Source organism: Pleuronectes platessa, chromosome 16 (assembly GCF_947347685.1).
Source record: "Pleuronectes platessa chromosome 16, fPlePla1.1, whole genome shotgun sequence".
Lineage (NCBI taxonomy): Eukaryota > Metazoa > Chordata > Actinopteri > Pleuronectiformes > Pleuronectidae > Pleuronectes > Pleuronectes platessa.
The window spans coordinates 18,394,902-18,422,711 of record NC_070641.1 but is presented as its reverse complement, the minus strand read 5'-3'; the positions used below and the strand labels follow the sequence as shown (position 1 = coordinate 18,422,711).

At 39.9% G+C, this 27,810-nt stretch overlaps 3 protein-coding genes and 1 long non-coding RNA gene across 4 annotated transcripts in view; all 4 read right to left on the bottom strand.

The window, feature by feature from the left end:
• Positions 1–399: 399 nt before the first annotated feature.
• LOC128457963 (uncharacterized) overlaps positions 400–27,810 on the bottom strand; it is a 34,253-nt gene continuing 6,842 nt past the window's right edge. Inside the window, exons 3-13 of the mRNA XM_053442531.1 lie at positions 11,421–11,619; positions 10,858–11,007; positions 10,171–10,342; positions 9,955–10,055; positions 8,558–8,588; positions 3,648–3,768; positions 3,253–3,451; positions 2,651–2,800; positions 2,092–2,263; positions 1,876–1,976; positions 400–1,770 (exon numbers count right to left, since the gene is read on the bottom strand). Coding sequence (XP_053298506.1) covers positions 1,603–1,770; positions 1,876–1,976; positions 2,092–2,263; positions 2,651–2,800; positions 3,253–3,451; positions 3,648–3,768; positions 8,558–8,588; positions 9,955–10,055; positions 10,171–10,342; positions 10,858–11,007; positions 11,421–11,619 — 1,564 coding nt within the window. The 3' untranslated portion in view covers positions 400–1,602. The remainder of the gene's footprint in view (positions 1,771–1,875; positions 1,977–2,091; positions 2,264–2,650; positions 2,801–3,252; positions 3,452–3,647; positions 3,769–8,557; positions 8,589–9,954; positions 10,056–10,170; positions 10,343–10,857; positions 11,008–11,420; positions 11,620–27,810) is intronic.
• Positions 4,014–7,881, bottom strand: LOC128457962 (uncharacterized). The gene is made up of 2 exons (XM_053442530.1): positions 4,944–7,881; positions 4,014–4,729 (listed from the first exon to the last, which is right to left on the bottom strand). The coding sequence occupies exon 1, from the start codon at positions 7,343–7,345 to the stop codon at positions 4,946–4,948; it is 2,400 nt and encodes a 799-aa protein (XP_053298505.1). The 5' UTR covers positions 7,346–7,881; the 3' UTR covers positions 4,014–4,729; positions 4,944–4,945.
• LOC128457978 (uncharacterized) lies at positions 11,950–13,400 on the bottom strand. The gene is made up of 3 exons (XR_008341974.1): positions 13,276–13,400; positions 12,751–12,781; positions 11,950–12,076 (listed from the first exon to the last, which is right to left on the bottom strand). It is a non-coding gene; the product is annotated as an uncharacterized LOC128457978 (long non-coding RNA).
• LOC128457965 (interferon-induced protein 44-like) lies at positions 21,556–25,878 on the bottom strand. Its single transcript, XM_053442533.1, has 8 exons — positions 25,761–25,878; positions 24,468–24,479; positions 24,264–24,357; positions 23,865–24,063; positions 23,300–23,449; positions 22,803–22,974; positions 22,587–22,687; positions 21,556–22,481 (listed from the first exon to the last, which is right to left on the bottom strand). The coding sequence occupies exons 1-8, from the start codon at positions 25,861–25,863 to the stop codon at positions 22,320–22,322; spliced, it is 993 nt and encodes a 330-aa protein (XP_053298508.1). The 5' UTR covers positions 25,864–25,878; the 3' UTR covers positions 21,556–22,319.

The following is a 27,810-nucleotide window of genomic DNA, read 5'->3' as shown; positions in this document are numbered from 1 at the left end:
GAGGGAGAGACTCTTCAAACAATAACAGGAGAAGTTGCTTTAATAGGAAACACTTTGTCAAGAAAGATCGAGGTCTCATCGCTTAAAGCATGAGCTAAGAATAGAAAGTAACATGTTTCCTTGTATACACTGGGAACTAACACTTTCATTTTCTTTTTCCACAACCTGAAAAACCTATGTACAGTCTCTGCCTGCACCAAGGATATAGCACTGCCTGGTGGTGGACACAGGAAGATCCAAATCGTGAGTTTCATGGTTATGACAGTTAACTGAAATATAACCAAACCAAATCAAAAAGTTAATTATTGCAAAGTTGTTATTAATCATTTTGTATTACTTCAACATCACCTCAAGTAGTTTCTGCATGTAACATAGTTGGACTGAAACCAGGAGTCCCAATTCTTTCAATGCTTGACCTTTTATTTTCCACGTCATAATGTCTCATTTAAAACCAGTTAGCCTTGACAAAAACAAAACTCTGTGAAATTGCGCTGAAACCTCACAAAGACAGTTTTGATTTCACTTTGTTGCCTTGCAAATTATCCTCTTAAAATAAAACTAGCACCAGAAAAGAAAAATTTTAACTTTTCTTTTTTCCAAAGCAAATGATATGAAAACAATATAAAATAACAACAGTGTAAATCTGCAATGCTGCAATAAGTGCGAAAGCTAGCTTACAAGAGTTTTAAGTCCTTTGTTTAAAAGACAAACAATTAATTAACAATTGAAATTAAGAAAAAAAAAATTATACGGTGTCCCTTTTCAAGACCATCTTCTGAACTGCTGTGTATGATCCAACTCATTACACACTACGCACACATTAGATGTTCTGTTGTGTTTATGTATTTGTTTTGTTCTCGTATTTAAACACATGCTTTTGCTTTATGTTTTACTGTTTGGATCATTTCGTTTGGTTGAGATAATTTCCATTGGTATTCCTCACTGCACTGACTCAACAAGACCAGCAGAGGCTGCACAACCACTGTAATTTAACAGGGGATTGTCGTCTGTATCGTGATGAGCGCTCTGTTTTTCAGCTTTACTTTGTGAGGACTCTACTTAGACTTCCAGCTGGGCCATATAGTGTTTAATACTGTGTGATTCAGATTGGGAACATTTAATGAATCATCACAATATTGGTCAAACTGAAAAAGAATACAAAGAGAACCCAGAGAGGTAAAGCGCAGGATTGCTATATAAATATAAATATTATATATTATACATAATACCAAGCAAGGAATGTAGAATTAATTTGTTAGAGCAGGTGATGTATTAAATACTGTGATTCAACAATAAGATCATGAGCTTTTGAATCACTTCTTCCGGGCGGCACGTGAAGGCACCATCACAACAGCTGAGTTGTTGACCAGATCACGTGATGACATCACACCAAGCTAACAAAGTAATGACAGAGCATTGTCCTGCTATTGTGCAAAGTCTCAATGACAGAAATTATATAAAGAGTTTAGGACTTAATTTTTGTGCATTTTTATTCCATATTTCATGATTCAAGCTTGCTTGCTTCACAAAGACAGTAAAAATTGGCTGAATATTTCCTCATTCCCCGACAAATGGCCTACTGTGTATTTGCCTCAGGGGTATTCATGTTTCCAGGTCGTTGAGGTAGTCGTCTCCGTAGTGAAGCATCTGTTTGAGTGCGCACACTATCGCAGCGTTCACTTTGTCATTTGACTCAGTTTCATGACTGTAGTTCTTCAGAAGGAAGATGCAGTTCTCTGGAATGCCCAGCAGCTGGTGGAATTGTTCAACCTAAGTCAAAATAACAACATTTATGTGGATCAGTAATCTTACAGCGATGAACAAACATGACATATATGCAGAAAAATGACATTGTACAAAAACTCAAAAATGTACCTTTTCCTTCAGGTACTTGCTCCTATAGATATCGCATGTCTCCTTTTTAACCTCGGGACAGGCGTTATCAACTTTGGTGATAATAACCATTTGGGGAATATCTGTCGATAAAGAAACCTGATCAGTATTTCAAACATTTGTGTCCTGGTATTCTGACTCATACAATCCAATGTGACACTGTTAGTCCAAGCAGAGAAACAATAGTTGTGCACTCACTCAGTGCACTGGCTGCCAGTCTGACATCTCTTATCTTCTTCACCATCTCAGCACTTAACCTAGACACTGCATCCGCAGCAACAACACCCACCAGAACGTGAACTTTGTCTTCCAAACTGGGATCGGAGTTGTAGCCATAATCACCCTCCTTCAGTTCTTGGTCAGGGTCAAACTAGAAATCAATCAAATACAATCAGACACTATTAAGTGTTACTTAAAAGTTTTTCTGTGTTTCACCTCATTTGTTTGTCTCGTGCACATTTACACCTGCACGCTCATATTGTTAATGTGACACACATTCCTGAAGTTGTTCACATTATTTAACTGATGTACATGTGGCGGCCATGTACCCCAAACTCAGCAATTTACCTATATAAAAGTTTGATATTTGAAAAAGAAATGAAAAAACAATTCTCATTGTTTTATGAGACAGGAAATGTACTCATCACGTTTGTCAAATTTCAATAATAATTTCGCTAACTATGATAAATATAAAATAAATATTGTATTTTTGGTTAAAATTAGACTTTAATTAATGTCAAAATTCACAGTGTTGTACCTTGTAACCTTCTCTCACGTGTCCTCTCAGGGCCAGTTTGAGGTCTCCTTCACAGACTCCAGTGTCAGATCCTTGCTCAAGGCCCATGATGTCATTGAAAACAAAAGAGTAAGTGACCCCTGGACCTTTGCGAAATTTGAAGGTCTTGTACTGTAAGGCAGAAGGTGCAATAATTTACATCAATGAATCAAAGTAAATATCAGCAGTTGTCTGTGGGCCGATCAGTAATGTGTGGGGAGGCTGGAGAAAGGTGATTTGTATGAACATCCACAGATTAAAACTCTGGGCCTCTAGTTCACACATTAACCTGACAATTTAAATGGTTACAAAGCTATAAGAGGTTAACAATAAGTACTCAGATGATCAACAGACAGATTTAGAAAGATTTGATGTTTCATTTCATTTAGCTTGTGGTGACTAGAATCTAATGCTATTAAATATACAGACAACAATTTAACAAACCATTTGATAGAAAGCTGCTGTTTTGACATTTTAATATTGGTAGAAGTTTCTCTGTATTTTCATCAGTGAACTACTATTAAAAATGAATTCCTGTGGTTTGTTGCCCTCAATGGAGTTTTATCCTTTCCTGTTGTTCATACCTGTCTGGTGAAGCTTTTCCCAGAGATTGCATCTGTCTGAGCTCGACCAGCAGGTCTGTCTTTTAAAACGCTGACGACAGAGTTGATGAAGCTCGACTTTCCAGCACCAATTGGTCCATAAAGGAGAATCCTGAGTTGTTTGACCTGTTCGTTTTCAGGCTGGTAAGATTTCACAAACTCAAGATTTTCCTTGTACTTCCTGTAAATTACAGAAAACTTTAAACAATCTGAATAAAGTGCTGTATTAGTTTTATTAATGATTGCACAATATTGCAATAGTGATTTTCTGTCACACAAACAAAAGTGAGTTGTTCAACACCATGTTCTGAGCAGCAGAAGCACAAACACTGAGGAGACAATGGAAACACACTGACTGAATGTTGGATCATACTCACTTTGACACCTCCCTCCATGGCTGCTGTAAGAGTGGTGGAGGAGGTGAAGGAGGTGGTGACACCACCCTCCGTGGCTCCTCAGAACGTGCGGGAGTAGCTTTAGACTCACTTGATCCCATTGCTGTAAAGTAGGACATTCAGACTAGATTTTAATGCAGGAATTCAGCATAGTGGAGGAAGATGAATTCAGATTGTTTACTTAAAGGTCCAGTGTGTAAGATGATGGTGAAAGGGATCTATTGGCAGAAACTGATTATAAAGTAATCCTAGTGATGTTTACACCAGTGTGTTTCATCTAAATTATGCAAATGATTGTGTATTTACCCAGGCCCGGTTCCAGAACAGAATGCCTTGGGGTGCATCTGAGATTACAGGGGGTGCACCAGTACTATACAAACCAGCTACCCAGCTTCAGTTCAGACTTCGCTTTTTTACACACAGGCCTTTCTACCATAGACAAGCACTTCTGTGTAGTTCTACTGACATGTTGAGACAACAAACAATTACTGTGCTTAAAAGATGGTATCATATCATGTCTTGTGATGTGGAGAACATTTCAGCTGCAACATTTGCTTATTGATATCTTAGATAGCTTTGAATATGAGATAGGTTTTTGATATGTGTGATGTGTGAGTTGTAAAAAAGAACAGAATTCTACACAAAAAAAAAAACATGTGACTGCAATTCAAAAATAACGTTTATTTTTTATAAATTGGGGCAGGATATTTGACATAACAAATAATTTTACATTGCCACTTAAAAATAAAACAGATTTTAGCTGAACAAGGAAAGAACACTTTCAGATTTTGAACTTTGTCCAAAAAGTAATCAGTATAATTCTTAAAGTTAACATAACAGTAAATAAATACAATAAAAAGAAATATGGGTTCTTATGAACATAATACATTTAATACATTAATAAAAGAAGCTGTTGTTGACATATATGAACAAATAATTTTACAATGTCATTCAAATTGTAACAACTACCAGTATGTAGACATCAGGCTGTCAGCAGCCATTTTCTCAAACTGTCCCAGGTTCCAAGACAGGGGCACACTTGATCCACCAGGGGGCACAGGATCCTTGTTGGACAGTCAAAAGTCAAAGGTTAAACTATGTACATAACAAATTGTACATTATTATATTTAATACAAACGAGGTATTCCCCCCTCAGTAGAATAAAATGACTAACATTACCCAACAACTATAGCAGTGTAGGATACATAATCATGTTAAAATAAACATAATACTTGATACAATAAAATCTGAAATGTGATTACAAAAAATATTTCTTACCCTCAGAAGAGCTGCAGCCTCCTTGAAGCTGTGCTGAATCTTCTTAGCAGCGTCTCTTTCCACTCTCCAGTTAACTTCTTGGTGAGGTCCTTCTCCACAGCAATCTGGATGAGACAGGCTTTTCTTTTGTGGAGCATGCTCCTTCTGTGTTCACTGAACACATTTTTGAGAGTTGAAAATGAATTTTCACATGTTGCAGTTGATGCACCGAAGGTAAGGCTCAGCTTGAGTGTTTTTAGCACAGTAGGCATGGCTGCTAGAGGCTCACAGTATCGTATCAAAATGTCCTGTGTAGTCCAGTTTTCATTTGATTTGGCCATTTCGTCCTGCAGAAACTGCTGTGCTACAGCAAACTCAGCTTCCTTCATCTCTGTGCCTGTTAGGTCAAGCAGTGGTCTCACTTTGTTTGTGTTCAGGAAATCTTCACTCCCTGGGTGTAAGGTGCAGAGGGCCTGCACCAGTTGGCTGTTTCTTATGCTGAATCTTGCTTTAATCTCTCCCACTACAGCATCCAATGTACTGAAATACAGTCTTTTACACCCAGTCCTCTCTTCCGCTTCCTTTTGACGGTGACCAACTGTGGTGTCCACCACATAGTCACTCAAGTGGCTCAAATTTCTTGGTCGTTTCTGTGGGGGTGCTGCTGCAGGAGGTTCTGAGGTCTGTCTGTCTTGAGAGAATTTCTCCCAAAATGTGTCAAACTGAGTATCACATCTCAGCTTCTCAACACACGCCAAGGCACTTTGGACCAGTCTGACACCAGTGTAGAGGTCTGTGGATTTGGCTTGGAGTGCAGTGTTGGGAGGATCAAGCAAACTCAATATTTGATGCGTCATGCAGGCAATGAACAGGAAGCTGGGCTGGGTAATGGCCTTCAAAAGCCCTGTGGCCTCCATTCGCACCTCTGCTGCACTGGTTTGGGAGCCTTCGATCCCACGAAGCAAGTGGACAATGTTATCAATTGATTTCAGGATCACCGTCACTGTGGCCAGGTGGCCTGTCCACCGTTGCTCAAGCAACCTCTTCAACTTCTCGCCCGTGTACACTGCAGCCACTGTAGGTTTCTTGAAGTACTTGTAGAGTGAGGTGCATACACTGAAAAAGTTTTCCAGTGCGAAATCAGAAGACATGGCGTGCACCACAACCAAATGCAACTGATGATTAAAGCAGTGTACGTATGGCACCTCTCTCTGCAATTCTTCCTGCACGATTTTCTGCATCCCTCCGTGTACTCCAGACATGACACTTGCCCCATCGTAACACTGACTGAGCACCTTCGCTGTATTTAGCCCAATGTCTCTCAACTGTGCCAAAACCAGCTGAGTCAGAGACTTGGCATCACATTGTTTGGTAGTGGCCATTGAGACAAGTCGCTCCCTTACAGTGTTGCTTGTGTCCACGTAGCGAAGCACTATGGATATATTTTCGCAGCCAGTGGGATCTTTGGTGCCATCAACCTTTAATGTGTACCAAGCCTCTCCTATATCTTTCACTATTTCCTCTGTGATGATTGTTCTCATGATTTCAATAATTTCATTTTGGATGTGATGTGATGTGTATGTGGCATTCGCAGGGATGGTGCTAAAAATCCTAGCAAGGTCCTTGTCCTTTTTAAGGGTGTAGTCCATCAATGCAAGAAAAATGCCACTGCCCACCTCACCTCTTGCATCCAAAGCATCATCTGAGCCACGAAAAGGCAGCTGGTTTAAAGCTATAAATTGAATGATGTCAACAATAGCTGCTACATAGGTGCGGTTCCTCTCCAGTTGTGCTGTATTTACAAGTGTGGAGATCTCTGTACCAGTCACACTCCTTGTACGCCTCTCCTTCCACAATGCCACTGACTTCATGTGCTCTTTGCTGGACTCGTGCCTTCCCAGCCCCTTTCCACGTACAAGAGCATGGCGCCAGTTGTTGTAGCCAGTCATGGTGAAAGCATCGGTGCTGTTTTTATTTGACCCAAAGTTTCTGCAGGCATAGCAGAAAATTGAATCTTTCTCACACGAATACTCTAGCCATTCTCTAGCAGCAAACCACGAGCTGCAAAAGGACCGCTTTACCCCACTGTACAGGCGAGTCGGATATGTTTTAAGAAATACCTGGGTAGGCTGTGTTGATCCGAGATCCCCTGGCACTTGCGGGCCGCCAACGGGTGGCAGTGTCGAAGCCGAAGGCTGCTTGTCCGGGAGTGAGGGCGGCGCAGGCAAAGGCAGCGAGTCGGGCAGGATTGAGCTGGCGTTGCTAGTGCTAGCCTCCACAACGGTTATAGAGCTGACGTTGACAGAAGCCAAAGTAACGTCAACTGTTCCGGCTGCCGCGTGACCCACATTGTCTCCATCCTCCTCCCTGCTCCGGTTAATGTCTTCTGCTGTGTTCTTTTTTAACCATTTTCGGATATCCATTCCTAAATGGATATCCAACGGATATATAACTGTTGCTGCCGAAGAAGTTCAACGTCACTACCGTGCGCGCTATAGATATACTATGGGTGCGTGCATTTTGCAAACGACGCCGGCATGACACACGATGCCGGCCGGCGGCCAATCATATAGAGCGACAACATTGCGCCCTCGAGTGTGATATTGCTTTATACAACAGTATAAAGCAAAATATATACTAGTAAAATGTACTGTTAATAATAATAATTGACAATAGATTGTGATTTGTTTGTTTATTTAATCATATAAACGAATGAAATTGCTTCCGGCAACAAAAATAAATTCCCACTGAGCGGACTGTTGCCAAGCAACATATAAACAAAACACCATACATAAATGCGGAGTGATTTTGTCAGTTTGTTGAACAGTCAGAGTGATGTCGGATGCTCATATCTCAACGGTATTTAATGGAAATAGTCACAAGTTTCATTACAATTTGTTTTGTGAGCAAGTATTTTATTATTTTTATCATATTTATAAAAAAAAAAAATCTTTATTTTTTTTCAATTGAGGGTGCAAACAATTTTTTTGGGGGTGCAATGCATGCTTATGCACCCCCGTAGAACCGGACCTGTATTTACCCTTGAATGGTTCCTTTAAATTGAAATACTTAAAATTTACTTAAGGAGCAGGTCATCTCAACGGAGGCAGCCATGTTTTTTACAGTAGCCCAGACTGGAAAAACTAAACTCCTTATGAGTTTGAACCTGTGGTAACTGAAGACTGCCACAGGTTTTATTTCATGATGAAAGAGGAGGTAACAGGTGTTCAGCTGCAACATGCAAGTTCACCAATAGATATCACTACATTCTACACCATGAACCTATAAGCATAACTGCTAATACAACAATAAAAAATGTAATTTGATATGAGAAAGAGTTCCTCTTGTCAAATTCCTATTGAACTACTTATTACCAGCCGAATACACTGGTTATGTGATAAAAATGACCCCATGGGGTTTTGCTGTTTATTGATGAAGTAAAGAAATTAGCTTTAGCTTGAAAGTCACAGTCATATTCATAAAAAAAAACTTGAATCATAACTTTGTTTGTATAGCACTTCTATAAACAAGGTTACAAAGGGCTTCACAAAAGTCCATGGCAAAAAATGTATGATCTCAAATAAAAGGTATTCCATTTAGTTCAATAGAAGTAAAAGACAGACTGAAGTCCTTACCTTTGCTTATGTGGCTCTGGACAGAGTGACTCTGGAAGTAGGAGGAGAAGATAATTTTATAGGCAACACTTTCACTTTCTTTTTCAGTCTCAGTCAGTCTCAGGGAGAGGTGGTGGTCTAGTGGCAGAAACTTGGACTATGGGCAGAAAAGGTCTCTGGTTCGTCTCTGGTTTGTCTCTGGTTCGACTCCACGGAGAGACAACAAAAGACAAACATGGATTGATCTGCCCAAAAATCCAAGAGGATTCTCCCTACCCTGTCTAGTGCCCCTGAGCAAGGCACCTTATTCTCCCAACATCTGCTCCCCGGGCGCCGTACATGGTCGCTCACTGCTCTGTGTGTTCTGCACCAGCAGAGGTTAAATTTCCCTACCTGCATGAGTGTGCCTCTGCATGTCTGTGCATGTGTTTGGGACTAATAAATGCATCTTAATATTAATCTTAAATCAACAATGTGACCTGAACAAAGTCCAGACCTTTTCTTTGTTCAGACACCCACTCACTCGCCGGCAGGGACCCAGGTCAAACCAAATCAAACCAAACTAATTAAAATGATCGTAACCCTATCGAGCATCTGAAACTCATAATCACAACTCTTAATCAATAATTTCCAGGTTGGATCTGGATCTGGTACCTCATTTGTCATTATAATATCTTAAGATGAATATCTTATATATATATATCTTATAATATATGTAGTGTACTTCTATTCAAAATTGTCTGTTCTGCCACTGTTTTGCGTTTCTTTGACTTTAGTGTGGCTTCTGTTTTAGGACAAAGGACAGAAAGTTTACTTAAAGAGAAGGTTGATAAGCAGAGAGAACATAAGTTCAACAATAAAGACGAGAGCTTTTGAAGGACTCCTTTCTGGCGGCACGTGAAGGCACCATCACAACAGCTGAGTTGTTAACCAGATCACGTGATGACATCACACCAAGCTAACGACGTAATGACAGAGCATTGTCCTGCTATAATGCAAAGTCTCAATGAGAAAAAATATATACAGACTAATTTGTATGCATTTTTATTCCATATTTCATGCTTCAAGCGTGCCTGCTTGAAAAAGACAGTAAACATTGGCTGAATGTTTCCTCATTCGCCTACGAATCGCCTACTGTGTTTTTGTCTCATGTTTACAGGTTATTGAGGTAGTCTTCTCCATACAAAATCATCTGTTTCAGTGCGCACACTATCGCAGGGGTCATTTTGTCATTTGACTCAATTTCATCATTGTAGTTCTTCACAAGGAAGATGCAGTCCAGTGGAATGCCCAGCAGCTGCTGGAATTGTTCAACCTAAGTCAAAGTAACAACATTTATGTTGATCAGTAATCATACAGCGATGAAGAAACATGTCATATATGCTGAAAAATTACATTGTACGAACTCCAAAATGTACCTGCTCTTTCAGGTACATGCTCTTGTAGATATTGCTTGTGTCCTTTTTAACCTTGGGACAGTCTTCATCAACTTTGGTGATAATAGCCAGTTGGGGAATTCCTGTCGATATAGAAACCTGATCAGTATTTCAAACATTTGTATCCTGGTATTTTGACTCATACAATCCAATGTGACACTATCCGTACACGCAGAGAAACAATTGTTATGCACTCACTCAGTTCACTGGCGGCCTCTCTGACCTTTCTAATCTTCTTCACCATCTCATCACTTAACCTAGACATTTTGTCCGCAGCAACAACACACACCAGAACGTGAACTTTGTCTTCCAAAGTGGGATCGGAGTTGTAGCCATCATCACCCCTCATCAGTAATTTGTCAGGGTCAAACTATATATCAATCAAATACAATCAGATCATGTTTAATGTAACTGAAAGTTTCTCTATGTTTCACCTCATTTGTTTGTCTCGTGCACATTTACACATGCACGCTCATATTGTTAATGTGACACACATTCCTGACGTTGTTCACAAGATTTAACTGATGTACATGTGGCTGCCATGTGCCCCACACTCAGCAAATTGCCAGTAGAAAAGTTTAATATTTGAAAAAGAATTATAAGAACAATTAACTTTGTTTTATGAGACATAAAATGTGCACATCACGTTGTCAAATTTTAGTAATCATTTTGATAATTAAGATAAATATAAAACAATAATTTTTTTCAGTTAAAATTTGACTTTAATTAATGTCAAAGTTCACCTATATAAAAGTTTGATTTTGAAAAAGAAATGAAAAAACAATTCACTTTGTTTTATGAGACAACTATGATAAATATAAAATAAATATTGTATTTTTGGTTAAAATTAGACTTTAATTAATGTCAAAATTCACAGTGTTGTACCTTGTAACCTTCTCTCACGTGTCCTCTCAGGGCCAGTTTGAGGTCATTCACATTGATTCCACTGTCAGAATCTTGCTCAAGGCCCATGATGTCATTGAACACAAAAGAGTAAGTGGCCCCTGGACTTTTGCGAAAGTTGAAGGTCTTGTACTGTAAGGCAGAAGGTGCAATTATTTACATCAATGAATCAAAGTATAAGTTGGCAGTCGTCTGTGGGCCAATCAGGAATGTGTGTGGAGGCTGGAGAAAGGTGATTTGTATGAACATCCACAGTTTAAAACTCTGGGCCTCTAATTCACACATTAACCTGAAATTTAAATGTTGTCAGATTTAGAAAGATTTAATGTTTCATTTCATTTTATTTGTGCTGACTAGAATTGATAGCTCTGAAACATAAAGACAATATATAACATTTGTACAAAAAATTCAATATAAAATCTTCTGTTTTGACATTTTAATATGAATAGAAGTTTCTCTGTATTTTCATCAGTGAACTACTATTGAAAATTAAGTCCTGTGGTTTGTTGCCCTGAATGGAGTTCATCCTTTCCTGTTGTTCATACATTTGAGGTGAAGCTGCTCCCAGAGATTGCATCTGTCGCAGCTCGACCAGCAGATCTGCCTTTTAAAACGGTGTCAACAGAGTTGATGAAGCTCGACTTTCCAGCACCAACTGGTCCATAAAGGAGAATCCTGAGATGTTTGACTTGTTTGTTTTGAGGCTGGTAAGATTTCACAAACTCAAGATTGTCCTTGTACTTCCTGTAAATTACAGGAAATCATAAACAATCAGAATAAAGTGCTGTATTACTTTTATTAATGATTGCACAACATTGCAATTGTGATCTTTTTTTGTCAAACACTGAGGACCCAATGTAAACACACTGACTGAATGTTTGATCGTACTCACTCTGACACCTCCCTCCATGGCTGCTCTAAGAGTGGATGAAACATCCTCATAAATGGATGAAACCAAAAGAGACCTAAAAAGAACCAAACTGTGATGATTGAGAATGCTTTATGTGATTTTTCATTTGTTTATTCAGGATATTAGGATTGTATTACATGAAGCTGAAAATGTAACAGGACTTACGTTTTTCCATTGCTGTAAAGTAGAAGAGTCAGACTACATGTTAATGCAGGAATTAAGCCAAGTGGAGGAAGATGCAATCAGATTGTAACTTAAAGGTCCAGTGTGTAAGATGATGGTGAAAGGGATCTATTGGCAGAAACTGATTATGAAATAATCCTAGTGATGTTTTCACTAGGGTACTACTGTAATTATGCAAATTATTGTGTATTTACCCTTGAATGGTTCCTTTAAATTTCAATACTTTAAATTTACATAAGGAGCAGATCCTCTCTACGGAGAATGCCATGTTTTTTTACAGTAGCCTAGACTGGACAAACTAAACTCATTTTGAGTTTGAACCTGTGGTAACTGAAGGCTGCCACGCTTTTCTTTCATGTCGAAAGGGGAGGTAATGGGTGTTCAGCTGCAAAATGCAAGTTCTCCACTAGATGTCAATACAGTCTACACTCTGAACCTTCAAGCATTACTGCTAATACAACAATACAAAAATCTAATTTTAATCTAATCTAATATTCCTATTGAACTACTTATTACCAAAAGCAAATACTGCATTTTGTTATGTGAAAAAAAATGAACCTATGGAGTTTTGCTGTTTATTCACCGGCTGCAGTAAAGAAATTAGCGTTAGCTTGACAGTCACAGTAAAGGTTATAACTTTAATCATAACTTTATTTGTATAGCACTTCTATAAACAAGGTTTCAAAGGTCTTCACAAAAATCCATGGCAAAAAATGACTGAACTAAAATAAAAGTTATTCCATTCAGTTCAATAGTAGTAACAGACAGATTGAAGTCCTTACCTTTGCTTATGTGGCTCTGGAAAGAGTGACTCTGGAACAAGGAGGAGAAGATGATTTTATAGGCAACACTTTGGCTTGCCTTTTCAGGCTCAGTCTGAAGTCAACAATGTGACTTGAACAAAGTCCAGACCTTTTCTTTGTTAAGACACCCACTCACTCGCTGACAGGGACCCAGGTCAAACCAAATCAAAACAAACTAATAAAAATGATCGTAACCCTATCGAGCATCTGAATCTTGGATCTGGCACCTCATTTGTCATTATAGTATCTTTAAATTAATTTTGTGTAATTATATTCAAAATTGTCTGTTCTGCTACTGTTTTGCATCTCTTTGACTTTAGTTTGGCTTCCGTTTTAGGACCATGGACAGAAAGGTTACTTAAATAGGAGGTTTATAAACAGACAGAACATATATCACCATCATAAACAAAGTATTATTTATGGGTTCGTTAAAACATATTAATCATTGCACTACACTGAAATAACACTTACACTTGAGGTTAGAATAGCATGAGGAGAACTTACCCAATAAAAAAAATTATCATAAATGTTTCCCCTTCAGTCCTTTCCATTGAGTTTGTGGCTCTGCACACTCCCTTTTATAGGACATGAGCAGCTTTCACTTTTATTTTCTCAGATGGTTTATCTGAAAGCACGTGACATTAGATACTTTAATGCTCACTCACTGGTCTCTGTATTGTGGGTGGGACTTTGTTTTCTGTTTGGATATTAGATAACTAGTATAAAACTCAGTGTCTAGTTTTTTTGTATCATTTAAGACTTTCATTACTGCCTGTAATGAAAGACAAGACATGTATCAGTTGTTCAAATAATTGGCCAAAAATGCACAAGACCATTTTTGATTGGTAATAGATCAATGTTGTAGAGCAAGTCAAACCACTAATAAGCCACTGCATGAGTAGGTTCTGAGTCCATCTCTTATTCACAGTCAGGATAGTTTCACATTCACTTGTATAAGTAGATGTCTCTGTGGCAGGATAGACAGCGATGCTCCACATCTTTGCAGGAATCAATGCAGAACGGGATGCAGCTGCATAGAATCTATGAGGAAAACAAAGGGAGTCAGGACTTAACAACCATTTTCTCCCTACAACAATAACTTCTAAAACAGGATCTTTTGTATCTTTACTATTTATTATCCTGAGTTGACACAATTTCATAACAAATTTCTCCCTGTGTTTTCCAAAAGATATCATCCAATTGAAGCTATGTTCAGCAAGTTTTAATCAAAACGATCAATTTACCCAAAGATGGTGAGGATGCAGCAGACGGCCCACGTCAGGTGGCCTGCTTTGTGCTCCGTGGTGGTGACCACAGTCTGGTAGCAATTAGGACACAGCATTTGTCCTGGGGCATCCTGCAGTGCAGGTGTCACATCCACATGAGTGACTGAGGATGAGAAATGCACAGCACGGTGAGATTAATCAAAACATAAAAGCAATTGCAAACATCAACTAAAATATAACTCTCTAAACATAAACAGAATCAGAATCAGATCAGAATTCTTTTATTGCCAAGTATGATTGCACATACAGGAAATTCATTGGTGCACTGAACATAAAACAACAATATAAAAACAACAATATAAAAACAACATATACACATAAAACAACAATTTAGAAACAACAATATAAAAGCAACAATATAAAAACAACATAAAACACAATATGGAACAAAATGGAACAAAATATATACAGTACCAGAGATATGGGCACGTGCGGTGCTAAGAGATTGGTGATAGTGCCACTAATATATCAAGTATAAATTATGTAGAGGGGGGGGGGGGGGGGGGGGGAGGGTTTGGCAGAGTCATGATGTAGAGTCAGTGTGATGCAGGGGGCTTGTTTGTGAGCCCCACTGCCAAGGGGAAAAATCTGTTCAGATGGCGCGAGGTTTTAGTCCTGATGGCCCGGAACCTTTTTCCGGATTGAAGTCTGTGGAAAAGGAGATGAGCAGGATGAGAAGGATCAGCAACGATCTTGCCTGCTCTCTTACTGGTCCTGGAGTGGAACAGGTCTAGGAGAGCCAGAATGATCCGCTACAGTCTGCCCTTGTCCTTGGCAGTGGAGGCAGCGAAACCAGACGGTGATGAATGAGGTGACGATGGACTCAATGATGGCTGTATAAAACTCAACCATCACTTTCCCGCGGCATGTTGAATTTCTTAAGTTGCCGCAGGAAGAACATCCTCTGCTGGGCCTTCTTTATGGTGGAGGTGATGTTCTCCGTCCACCTCTGGTCCTGTGCGATGATCGTCCCCAGGAATCTGAAAGACTCCTCTGTTTTAACTGGGGAGTTGCACATGGTGAGAGGGACTTCCTCTCTGTAGGCGTCCTCGTCCCAATTGGAAATTAATCCAATCAGGGTTGTGTCGTCAGCAGACTTCAGGAGTTTGACAGAGGGATGGCTAGAGGTGCAGTTGTTCGTCTAGAGCAGCGTTCGGCAACCTGCGGCTCCGGAGCCGCATGCGGCTCTTCAGCTCCTCTGCAGTGGCTCCCTGTAAAGTGCTATGCAAGTTGCGCATATTTTTCGCGAACGGTGAACTTAACGAATCAGTTCTTTCATATGATGAACGTGAGTGAATAATCATTGTATCAGGCCATCATGAAATACCAGGAGCGGATGAATGTGTGTGTGTGTGTGTGTGCGCACTCCCAGATAGCCGACACACACACAGAGCCGGGGGCTCCGCCCCCCGCCCTGAGCCCCGCTCACTCGCTCAGAGATACACAGTGAGATCGGAGCTCGTTCACGTGTAGCAGCCTCTAAGTGACTGACCGGCTGCTTCTCAACAGTGGAAACAGTGAACACAACAAGTTTCTCTGGTCTCAGCTGATCAGAGATCAGCGCCTAAGCTTCTTGATCAGAGCAGAAGCTGCAGGTGGTTTGTACCGATCTGCAGTTTCTGTGTCGCCCTCCAGTCTGACCTGCTCTCACGTTTGGTTTTAATATTTCAGCAACTAAAATATGCGTCACATCCTATTACGTCCCGGCGCTCTTCCCTGCAGGTCGCTAATCTATAGTTCCGACCCCCGGCCTCTGTAAACTAATCATGGATAAATCCCAGAAAAGAAAAGTCTGGGAGGAAAATAGAGTTTAATTCTGCGTGGACAGATTTATTTGCTTTCACTGCCACCGATGCTGTCTTACATGTATGATTGATATGTGGCGAGGAATTAGCAAACAATAAGAAATGTAATGATGAAAGATATTTCCAGAGCAAGCTCACAGCATCTGCTGAAAAGTACCAAGCTGGAGATGAGCAAAAAAAGCTGAGTTCTGTGTCTAATTTATTCCAAACTAGGCCCACACATGTATTTTGTTCTCCAATTCATAAGAGTTTGGTGTTTTCCTATTTTGTAACAGGTAAAAATAGCAGTTAAATGTCAACAGTTTTTTTTATTGTCGTTCTATTATTTAATAAATGCAACAAACTATAGTTTTTATATATATTGTATAACTATATATATGTATAACTTTATAACCTGTGTTATCAAATATGTTGTGCGGCTCCAGACAGATTTAATTTGGGGGAAGAGGGGGCGAAATGGCTCTTTCGATAGTAAAGGTTGCCTACCCCTGGTCTAGAGGGAGAAGAGGAGAGGAGAGAGCACACAACCTTGTGGGGCTCCAGTGCTGATGGTCCGGGTCTCAGAGACAAAGCTTCCCCAGACTCACGCGCTGCTTCCTGTCGGTCAGGAAGTTAGTGATCCACCTGCAGGTGGGCTCAGGCCCGCTCAGCTGTGTCGAATTGAGTAAATATCAAACAATGTCAAACAAGTAAATAGCCAGTCTGAAACCATCCATCTCCCCACTCTTGAAGGCCACCTCCTTCTCCAAAAGAAGCTGTTTGAGTTTTGCTGTGAACCAGGGCTTGTCGTTGTTGTAGCTCACCCTGGTGCGTGTCAGAATACATCTTTCTTCACAGAAGCTGATGTAGGACGTAACAGCATCTGTGTATTCGTCCAGGGTGTTAGAAGCAGTTTTAAACATTTCCCAGTCAGTGTTGTCAAGGCAGTCACGCAGCTCCTCCACAGCTTCTCTGCTGCTCCAGTTCTTAGATCTCAGCACAGCAGGTTTAGAAAGTTTAAGTTTCTGTCTGTAAGCCGGGATCAGGTGAATGAGAGCGTGGTCGGATAGACCCAGGGCAGCGCGGGAAACTGCATGATAAGCCTTGCTGATGGTGCTGTAGCAGTGGTCTAGGGTGTTCTCCCCCCTGGTCGGGCATTTTATAAACTGTTTGTAATTTGGGAGTTCCTGAGATAAGTTCCCCTTATTAAAGTCCCCAACAACAATAACGGGGGAATAGGTTTTCGCTCTCCTTCTCTCCATTCCTAGTATCTGCTCAGCGAGTTGTCGTTGAGCCTCGCGCACGTCAGCTTGTGGGGGGATGTAAACACCGGCCAGGATAAAAGAGGTGAATTCACGGGGAGAGGAGAACGGTCTGCAGGTGATGACAAAAGTTTCCAGGTCCGGAGAACAGGACTGTAAAATTACTTTCACGTCGCTGCACCAGCCATGGTTTATATAAAAACAAATCCCTCCGCCTTTTGCATTGCGTGAGAGGATCGGGACGCGGTCCGTGCGTAACAGTTGAAAGCCGGTCAGCTGTGCGGCGGAGTCCGGTGTAGCTTCGATCAGCCACAATTCCGTGAAATAATGTATAAAGCAGTTTAGTATATAAGTGGCTTACACACTATACAAACAGATGAGCTTTTTTCAAAAGCTGTGAAATGAAGAAGGAAAAGTAACAACATCTTCTTAAGCATCGACCTCAGACACACACATCCTTGATAAACAACAGGTGGAGGTGCAGCCGGTGAGAATCCCGGCTGAGGGTAGATTTCTTGCGGATGTACCATACCCCCGTAGTTCATGGGTTGTCCAGGGTATGGTGGAGCTGAGACCTGTTTTGGGTTTCCCTCCTCCATCGCTTGATTTCCTGACTGGATGAGAGGAAGTTGGAGTATGAATGTATTTAATTCAAATTGTATGACATGTACAGGAAACACATTCTGCCTCATAGTTCAGTGAAATTCTTAATTTTGCGAAACCTCTCAGCAATTTCAAACCCCACTTAACATTGTTCACACAGCACTTTGTCAATGGGTTTTTGGCAGTGGCGTTTCTATATTAGGGGCACGTTGGACACTGCCCCACCAAAACCAGATGGCGCCGTTGTGCATAAAGTTCAATACATCTGTACTTTGTGGCAAAATATATTTTATTTTATTTTATATGCAAAGTAGTGTGAATGTATGTGTGAATAAACCTGATTCACAATCATTATAGTCTTGTTTTGGAGTCATTTGATTCGTTTGTGTTTCTATCTGTGTGCTTGCTCTTTGAAATGAGCTTCTCTCTTGCCGTCCGTCTCTGCTCTGGGGGCAAAGGCCCAAACTTAAGACTGTTGCCATGGAAACACCAATGAGCCTGAACCACACAGGACAAAGTTAACATTGGGTGGGGGGGCACTTTCGGATGTTTTCCACGAAATCTGCCTCGACTCGAGCAATGTGAAACGCGACTCCAGCTCCGAGCCTGTTTCCTGCTCGGCTTCACCTGATCTAACAGATTATTCCCGGTCATTGAACACGACCTGAGACTGTGGAGAGATTTCACTCACACATCAGATGAATAATACGGTTTGATGTACGGCTTGTTCTCCTGACGGAGAAGCTAGACATGTCTGAGCTCCCGTTTCTGTGGTAATCAAGTTTAGTATTTTATTTATGTGTTAGAAGTGATTCGCAGGTAACGAGAGCTCTGTACCTGGCTTGTTAGCTTAGCTCCGCTAGCCTGCAGGCAAGAAACCAGCGATGCTAACGGGACAGTACAGAGTTATTGACCCGACATGAACCGACATGAGCCGGTCCCCCAGCAGAGAGAAGCGTCAGTTTATGAGGATGAATCTGATACAGGAGACTGTGTGTGTCTGGAGAATAAGCTCCACCACGTTAGATATCTAATGGTATGTAAAGTTGTTTCACATTTACAGTGATCAACTTAAACGTGAGTATTTAAAGTCACATCTGCATTTTAAGAGCAGCTGTTTAAAGTAGCATTACATCTCCTAAAGCTCTTTATTCAGAGTATTGATGTTGATGTGTTGTAACGTGTTACAGTGAAAACTAAAATTGTCTGCTTCATTCAGTTTTTTACATTGTTAATATTACCCACCACCTATTTCCTTAACTGAATTGATTATAATCTGATGAACTTTGAAGTAATAAACTTTTATTTTGACCATGTAAGTATGTTAAGGAGTTAACCTGGCACATGTATGACTTTACTTATCTGTGTATTTGTGTTGAATGTTCCACTAGGAACATGACGTCATACAAAATTGCCCCACCAGAAATTTCAGGCTAAATCGCCACTGGTTTTGGATGACTGTGACAGGGAAGTTGTGAAGCAGATGAACCCAGGATGCAGAGTTTTAAACAAAAGGTATGTTTATCAGGAAAAAACAACAAAAAGCACACGGGGGAAAACACTGGAGGCTTCCACGAAGATGCAGAGGAAGGGAGCTCAGGAGCAAAGGCAAATCAAAAAGCACAGGAGAGGAAGCACAGGAGATAAACATTTCGACGACGTACCGACCAGGACAAAGGGAAGCACAGAGACCAGTGTTGGGGAGTAACAGAAGATACATGTACCGGCGTTACGTATTTAGAATACAAATTATGAGTAGCTTTATTCCTTTAGTTAGAATTTCGTTAGCGCGAAGAAAGATGGCGCCACGAACGGCTGCCTCGTGTGTTGGTGCGCACTTCTGTGATTGTTTTTAGTATTTCATTCTGTTCATTGCGACCCAACTCAGATTATTTTCGCAATGGACAAGCTTCTTAACATCAGGGACACAACACCATCTGATTTATGTCCCAACTTTCTCGCCTGTTCCATGGATTTAGTGGACAACAACTGCACCTCCAGCCACCACTCTGTCAAACTCTGAAGTTTGGCGACGACACAACCCTAATTGGATTAATCTCCAATGGGGACGAGGCCACCTACTGAAAGGAAGTTGACAGCCTGGCTTCCTGGTGCAGCCAGAACTACCTGGAGATGAACGCTTTAAAAACTGTAGAGATGGTAGCAGACTTCAGGAGGAGCCCAGCCCAAACCGCCCCCTCACCCTGTGCGACTCCCCAGTCTTTCAGATTCCAGGGGATGATCATCGCACAGGACCTGAGATGGGCCGAGAACATCACCTCCACCATCAAGAAGGCCAAGCAGAGGATGTTCTTCATGCGGCAACTGAAAATATTAAACATGCCATGGAAAGTGATGGTTGAGTTTATAACAGCCATCATTGAGTCCATCCTCACCTCATCAATTACCGTCTGGTTTGCTGCCTCCACTGCCAAAGACAAGGGCAGACTGCAGCGGATAAATCTGTCAGCCAAGAAGGTCATCGGCTGTGACCTGCCGGCTCTCATAGACTTGTTCCACTCTAGGACCAGTAAGAGAGCAGGCAAGATCATTGCAGATCCTTCCCATCCCAGTCACCACCTTTTTCAGAGACTTCCATCCGGAAAAAGGTTCCTGGCTATCAGGACTAAAACCTCACGCCAACAGAACAGTTTTTTCCCCATGGTAGTGGGGCTCACAAACAAGCCCCCTGCTCAACTGACTATAACAACACCGCATTCCTACACTTATAAAATGCAATATAATGTGGAAGTAATTCAAGTATTCCAAATACGCTACTCAGATTAGTTAATGTAACGGAATATGTTACAGATTAGATTTTTAGGCATGTATATTTGTAACGGAATACGTTTTGAAAGTATCCTTCCCAACACTGACAGGGACTTATATACAGACACAGGGAAGGCAGGGGCAATTAGACACAGGTGAAACACATGAGGACTGGCGCAGACAATCACCAAAAGGAAGTGAAGACAGAAAACACACAAGGAACAGAGACTACAAAATAAAACAGTGAAAACAGGAAATAACTCAGACATACACAACAGAGATTTACTAAATAAACAGAGAACACTTCAAACAGAGGGAGAACCTTAACAATAGAAAATACCAAACCGTGACAAAATTTACAGCAGTAACAGGTATTTTCAAAGCACTGTTATAGTTTTATTGCTACTTTAAATCTTACCAAAGGTGTCAAATTGATGGAGGGTAGTTAAATGTCATGATGTAGAAATACAAAGTGAACTACATGCACCTATACATCAACATTGAACTTAAGAACGATATCTGTAACGTTGAAGTAAAGTAGGTCTCGTTCTGGCCGGATGTGAGCGGTTGACAACAGCAGGTGATTTTATGAGTCATTTTCCTTTGTGGGCAACAGAGCCTGAAAGCACATTGTTCTGACAGTAGAAGCCGAGACCTGCTCAGATACTTCTTCAGTGAACCAGTATTATTAGAGTATCAGTGCTTCTTTAGTCTGTATTTGGATCATACAGAAGAATGCATTGCCACAGTCTATTCTGCTCAGTGTGCTCGTGGTGAACAGGCCCAGTCAGTCCCTGTGTCTCGTCATCAATCTATCCTAAATCCATTAGAGCATATATCCAGACAACATCTATTTCACAGTGGTGGAATATATCATTTGAACTGGGTGAATGACTACGCCTCCCTCACACTAACTAATTACGTTAACAAAATAGCAACAGCATGTCATCGTTATATAGCTTCAAATGTGTTCAATAAGCTTTACTGTACCTACCTGTGACCTTCCACAAACAAGAAGGTCTCTTCTGAAGCTGCCTGGTCCTGACTGATGCAGGAAGAATGCGAGTAAAACTGAGAGAGTCCCGGAAGAAGACATTTATTGAGGACAGTACAGAAACATTATTAGAGCATGATGTCACACTGATTGAAAACTAAGTAGAGGAAGGGATATCTGTAAAGCTGCGTCTTTCAGCAAAGATTTAATTCTTTATATTTGTACTTCATTACTTCCCACCAACAGGAACTCAATGATACATGATACAAAGCCAAAAATAACAATAGTATTAATCAACATGTATTGCAAGATCATCAAATAACAGTATATCACAATACAAAGTGTCCCCAGAGAGGTAAAGCGCAGAATAGAAATGATTAAATTATACATAATATATAATATTAGTCTGTTTGCCTTTAAAGCAAAATCAATTTAACGTGTTTTTTTAAGATAAACAAAATGAACGAGAGACCAAGCAAGGAATGCAGAATTAATTTGTTAGAGCAGGTGATGTATTAAATACTGGGAGTCAACAATAAACACGAGAGCTTTTGAATTACTCCTTTCCTGCAGCACGTGAAGGCACCATCACAACAGCTGAGTTGTTGACCAGATCAAGTGATGACATCACACCAAGCTAACGACGTAATGACAGAGCATTGTCCTGCTATCATGCAAAGTCTCAATGAGAGAAATTATATAAAGACTTTAGGACCAAATTTGTATGCATTTTTATTCAACATTTTATGCTAAAAGCTTGCCTGCATGCAAAGACAATAAAAATTGGCTTAATATTCTCTCATTCCTGTACAAATCGCCTACTGTGTTTTTGCCTCAGGGGAATTCATGTTTACTGGTCGTTGAGGTAGTCGTCTCCATACAAAATCATCTGTTTCAGTGCGCACACTATCGCAGGGTTAATTTTGTCATTTGACTCAGTTTCCTCATTGTAGTTCTTCACAAGGAATATGCAGTTTATTGGAAGGCCCAGCAGATGGTGAAATTGTTCAACCTAAGTCAAAGTAACAACATTTATGTTGATCAGTTATCGTACAGTGATGAACAAACATGACATATATAATGAAAAATGACATTGTTCAATAAATCCTCAATGTACCTTTTCCTTCAGGTACTTGCTCTTGTAGATATTGCTTGTGTCCTTTTTAACCTCGGGACAGGCGTCATCAACTTTGGTGATAATAGCCAGTTGGGGAATTCCTGTCGATAAAGAAACCTGATCAGTATTTCAAACATTTGTGTCCTGGTATTCTGACTCATACAATCCAATGTGACACTATCAATCCTCGCAGAGAAACAGTTGTTATGCACTCACCCAGTTCACTGGCTGCCAGTCTGACCTTTCTAATCTTCTTCACCATCTCATCACTTAACCTAGACACTGCGTCCGCAGGAACAACACCCACCAGAACGTGAACTTTGTCTTCCAAAGTGGGATCGGAGTTGTAGCCATCATCACCCCTCATCAGTACTTGGTCAGGGTTGAACTATAAATCAATCAAATATAATCAGGTAATATTTAACTTATTCTTCTTTTTCTGTGGTTGACCTCATTTGTTTGTCTCGTTTACAAGATTTAACTGATGTACATGTGGCTGCCATGTGCCCCATACTCAGCAATTTGCCAATAGAAAAGTTTAATATTTGAAAAAGAATTGTAAGAACAATTTACTTTGTTTGATGAGACAGGAAATGTGCACATCACGTTGTCAAATTTCAGTAATCATTTTGATAACTAAGATAAATATAAAACAAACAATGTTTTTGGTTTGTTAAAATTAGACTTTAATGTCAAAGTCCACAGTGTTGTACCTTGTAACCGTCTTTCACGTGTCCTCTCAGGGCCAGTTTGAGGTCATTCACATTGATTCCACTGTCAGAATCTTGCTCAAGGCCCATGATGTCATTGAAAACAAAAGAGTATTTGACCCCTGGACTTTTGCGAAAGTTGAAGGTCTTGTACTGTAAGGCAGAAGGTGCAATTATTTACATGAATGAATCAAAGTAAATATCACCAGTTGTCTGTTGGCCGATCAGGAATGTGTGGGGGGGCTGGAGAAAGGTGATTTGTATGAACATCCACAGATTAAAACTCTGGGCCTCTAGTTCACACATTAACCTGAAATTTAAATGTACTCAGATTATCAACATACAGATTCTGTAAGATTTAATGTTTCATTTCATTTATTTTGTGCTCACTAGAATGTATTGCTCTGAGACATAAAGACAACATTTGTACAAAACATTAAATATTAATCTTCTGTTTTTACATTTTAATATTAGTAGAAGTTTCTCTGTATCAGTGAACTACTATTGAAAATGAATTCCTGTGGTTTGTTACCCTGAATGGAGTTTTATTCTTTCCTGTTGTTCATACCTGTTTGGTGTAACTGCTCCCAGAGATTGCATCTGTCGCAGCTCGACCAGCAGATCTGCCTCTTAAAACGGTGTCGACAGAGTTGATGAAGCTTGACTTCCCAGCACCAACTGGTCCATGAAGCAGAATCCTGAGATGTTTGACTTGTTCGTTTTCAGGCTGGAAATCTTTCACAAAGTCAAGATTTTCCCTGTACTTCCTGTAAATTACAGAAAATCTTTTATCAATCAGAATAAAGTGCTGTATTACTTTAATTAATGATTGCACAACATTGCAATTGTGATCTTTTTTTTTTCACACACACAACAACGAGATGTTTAAGTCATGTGTTGAGCAGCAGAAGCACAAATTCTGAGGACACAATGGAATCACACTGACTGAATGTTAGATCATACTCACTCTGACACCTTCCTCCATGGCTCCTCAAAGAGTGGTGGAGGGGGTGTCACCGGCCTTGGTGGCGGCGGCGACGGCTGCGATGGCGTAGAATTACCTAAAAAGTACCAAACTGTGATTATTGAGAATGTTTTTTGTGATTGTTCATTTGTTTATTCAGGATATTAGGATCGTATTACAAGTAGCTGAACATGTAACAGGACTTACCTCCTCCCATTGCTGTAAAGTAGAAGAGTCAGATTACATGTTAATGCAGGATTTCACCGCAGAGGAGGAAGATGCAATCAGATTGTAACTTAAAGGTCCAGTGTGTAAGATGATGGTGAAAGGGATCGATTGGCAGAAACTGATTTTAAAATAATCCTAGTGATGTTTTCACCAGTGTGCTTCATCTAAATTGTACAAATTATTGTGTTTATTTACCCTTAAATGGTTCCTTTCAATTTAAATACTTTAAATTGACATAAGGAGCAGGTCCTCTCTACGGAGGCAGCCATGTTTTTTACAGTAGCCCAGACTGGACAAACTAAACTCCTTATGAGTTTGAACCTGTGGTAACTGATCACTGCCACAGGTTTTATTTAATGATGAAAGGGGAGGTAACAGGTGTTCAGCTGCAACATGCAAGTTCACAACTAGTGGTCACTACATTCTACAACCTGAACCTTTTAGCATAACTGCTAATACAACAATACAAAAATCTTATTTTATATGAGTAAAAATTCCTCTTGTCAAATCCTATTGAACTACTTATTACAAGTAGCATATACTGATTATGTGATAAAAATGACCACATGGAGTTTTGCTGTTTATTGACTTGATGAAGTAAATAAATAAGCTTAAGCTTGACAGTCACAGTCACAGTAACAAAAAAACTTTAATCATGACTTTATTTGTATAGCTCTTGTATAAACAAGGTTACAAAGGGCTTCACAAAAGTCCATGGCAAAAAATGTATGACCTAAAATAAAAGATATTCCATTCAGTTCAATAGTAGTAACAGACAGATTGAAGTCCTTACCTTTGCTTATGTGGCACTGGACAGAGTGACTCTGGAACAAGGAGGAGAAGATGATTTTATAGGCAACACTTTGACTTTCCTTTTAAGGCAGGGACCAAGGTCAAACCAAATCAAACCAAACTAATTAAAATGATCGTAACCCTATCGAGCATCTGAAACTCATAATCATAACTCTCAATCAATAATTTCCAGGTTGGATCTGGTACCTCATTTGTCATTATAATATCGCTAAATAAATGTTGTGTACTTCTGTTCAAAATTGTCTGTTCTGCCACTGTTTTGCGTTTCTTTGACTTTAGTGTGGCTCCCGTTTTAGGACCAAGGACCGAAAGTTTACTTAGACGGTTGATAAGCAGACAGAACATATATCATCATCATAAACAAAGGATTATTTATGGGTTCGTTAAAACATATTAATCATTGCACTACACTGAAATAACACTTACACTTGAGGTTAGAATAGCATGAGGAGAACTTACCCAATAGCAAAAAATAACTTGATCCTTTATGGGAACTTAAATGTTTCCCCTTCAGTCCTTTCCTTTGAGCTTGTGGCTCTGCACACTCCCTTTTATAGGACATGAGCAACTTTCAGTTTCGTTCTCTCACATGGTTTCTCAGAAAGCACGGGACTTCAGATACTTTAATGCTTACTCACTGGCCCCTGAATGGTGGATGGGACCTTCTTTTCTGTTTCAATATTAGTGTCGAGGTTTATGTTTCATATTTCATTTTACTGGGTGTAATGAAAGACAAGACATGTGCCAATTGTTCACAATGCAGTAAAAGTGTTTGACAGCAACAATGATTAATGTATTCTATCATCATTTAAGGTGGGTCTTTTATTGATTATTTGCACATGATTTTTGTTGCGATAGTAAATTGGGTGTTGTTCCCACTTGCATTCTGCACATGGAAAGCAGCTGGTAAGTGATGGGTTGGATGAGGAGATGGGGAAACAGCACTGAGAGAATGAGGGAGACATTGTGCCACAGCCCAGAGAAAGAGTGCAGGACAACTTGTTTAATCAGCGAATATCTCTCCCATGTTTTGTTTTATCTCTAGAGTCTCAGTGTGTGTGTGTTTGTAACCAATCATGTGAGGATACATTTGTACACACACTTTTGAGAATTTAAACAAATAGTGAATTGAACTTACACATGCTTTTCATTCACTTGATGCAATGATTGTTATGTCAACGTAAGAAATCAGCTTTAGCTTGACAGTCACAGTTGTAGTAAGAGACATAAGCCTCATGAGGGAGAGACTCTGCAAACAATAACAGGAGAAACTGCTCTCATAGGAAACACTTTGTCAAGAAAGATCGAGATCTCATCGCTTAAAGCATGAGCTAATAACATAAAGTAACATGTTTCCTTGTGTACACTGGATACTAACACTTTCACTTTCTTTTTCCGCAATCTGGAAAACCTATATATAGTCTCTGCCTGCACCAAGGATATAGCACCACCTGGTGGTTGACACAGGAAGATCCAATATAACCAAACCAAGACAAAAAGTTAATTATTCTAACAATTACATAATTATTACAAAGTTGTTATTAAGAATTTTGTATTACTTCAACATCACCTTGTGTAGTTTCTGCATGGAACATTGTTGGATTGAAACCAGGAGTCCCATTTCTTTCAATGCTTGACCTTTTATTTTCCAGGTCCTAATGTCCCATCTAAAGCCAGTTAGCCTTTACAAAAATAAAACTCTGTGAAACTGCACTGAAGCATCACAAAGACAGTTTTGATTTCACCTTGTTTCCTTGCAGATAATCCTCCTAAAATAAAACTAGCACCAGAAAAGAAAGATTTTACCTTTTCTTTTTACCAAAGCAAATGATATGAAAACAATATAGAAATAACAACAGTGTAAATCTGCAATGCTGCAAACAGCTCAGAAGTCAGATTACAAACTAAGAGTTTTAAGTCCTTTGCAGGAATCAATGCAGAACGGGATGCAGCAGCATCGAAAACATCTATGAGGAAAACAAAGGGAGATAGGACTTAACAACCATTTTGTCCCTACAAAAATAACTTCTAAAACAGAAACTTTTGTATCTTTACTTTTTCTTAGCCTGAGTTGACACATTTTTAGATTATATTTTAAGACGTCTCCCTCAGTTTTCCATCAGATACCATCCAATTGAAACTATGTACAGCTAGATCTAATCAAAACGATCCCTTTTACCAAAAGATGGTGAGGCCTGCTTTGTGCTCCATGGTGGTGACCACAGTCTGGTAGCAATTAGGACACAGCATTTGTCCTGGGGCGTCCTGCAGTGCAGGTGTCACGTCCATATGAGTGACTGAGGATGAGAAATGCACAGCATGGTGAAATTAACACAAAAAAATTACACAGCGTCCCTTTTCAAGACCAATTCCTGAACTGCTGTGTATGATGCAACTCATTACACACTACGCACACAGTAGAAGTGTACATTAAAGAGCTGTTGGAAAACCTGGAAATGTGAAGTATTTAGGTAACTAAACGTATAAAATGGTTTCTGTGGGTAATGTA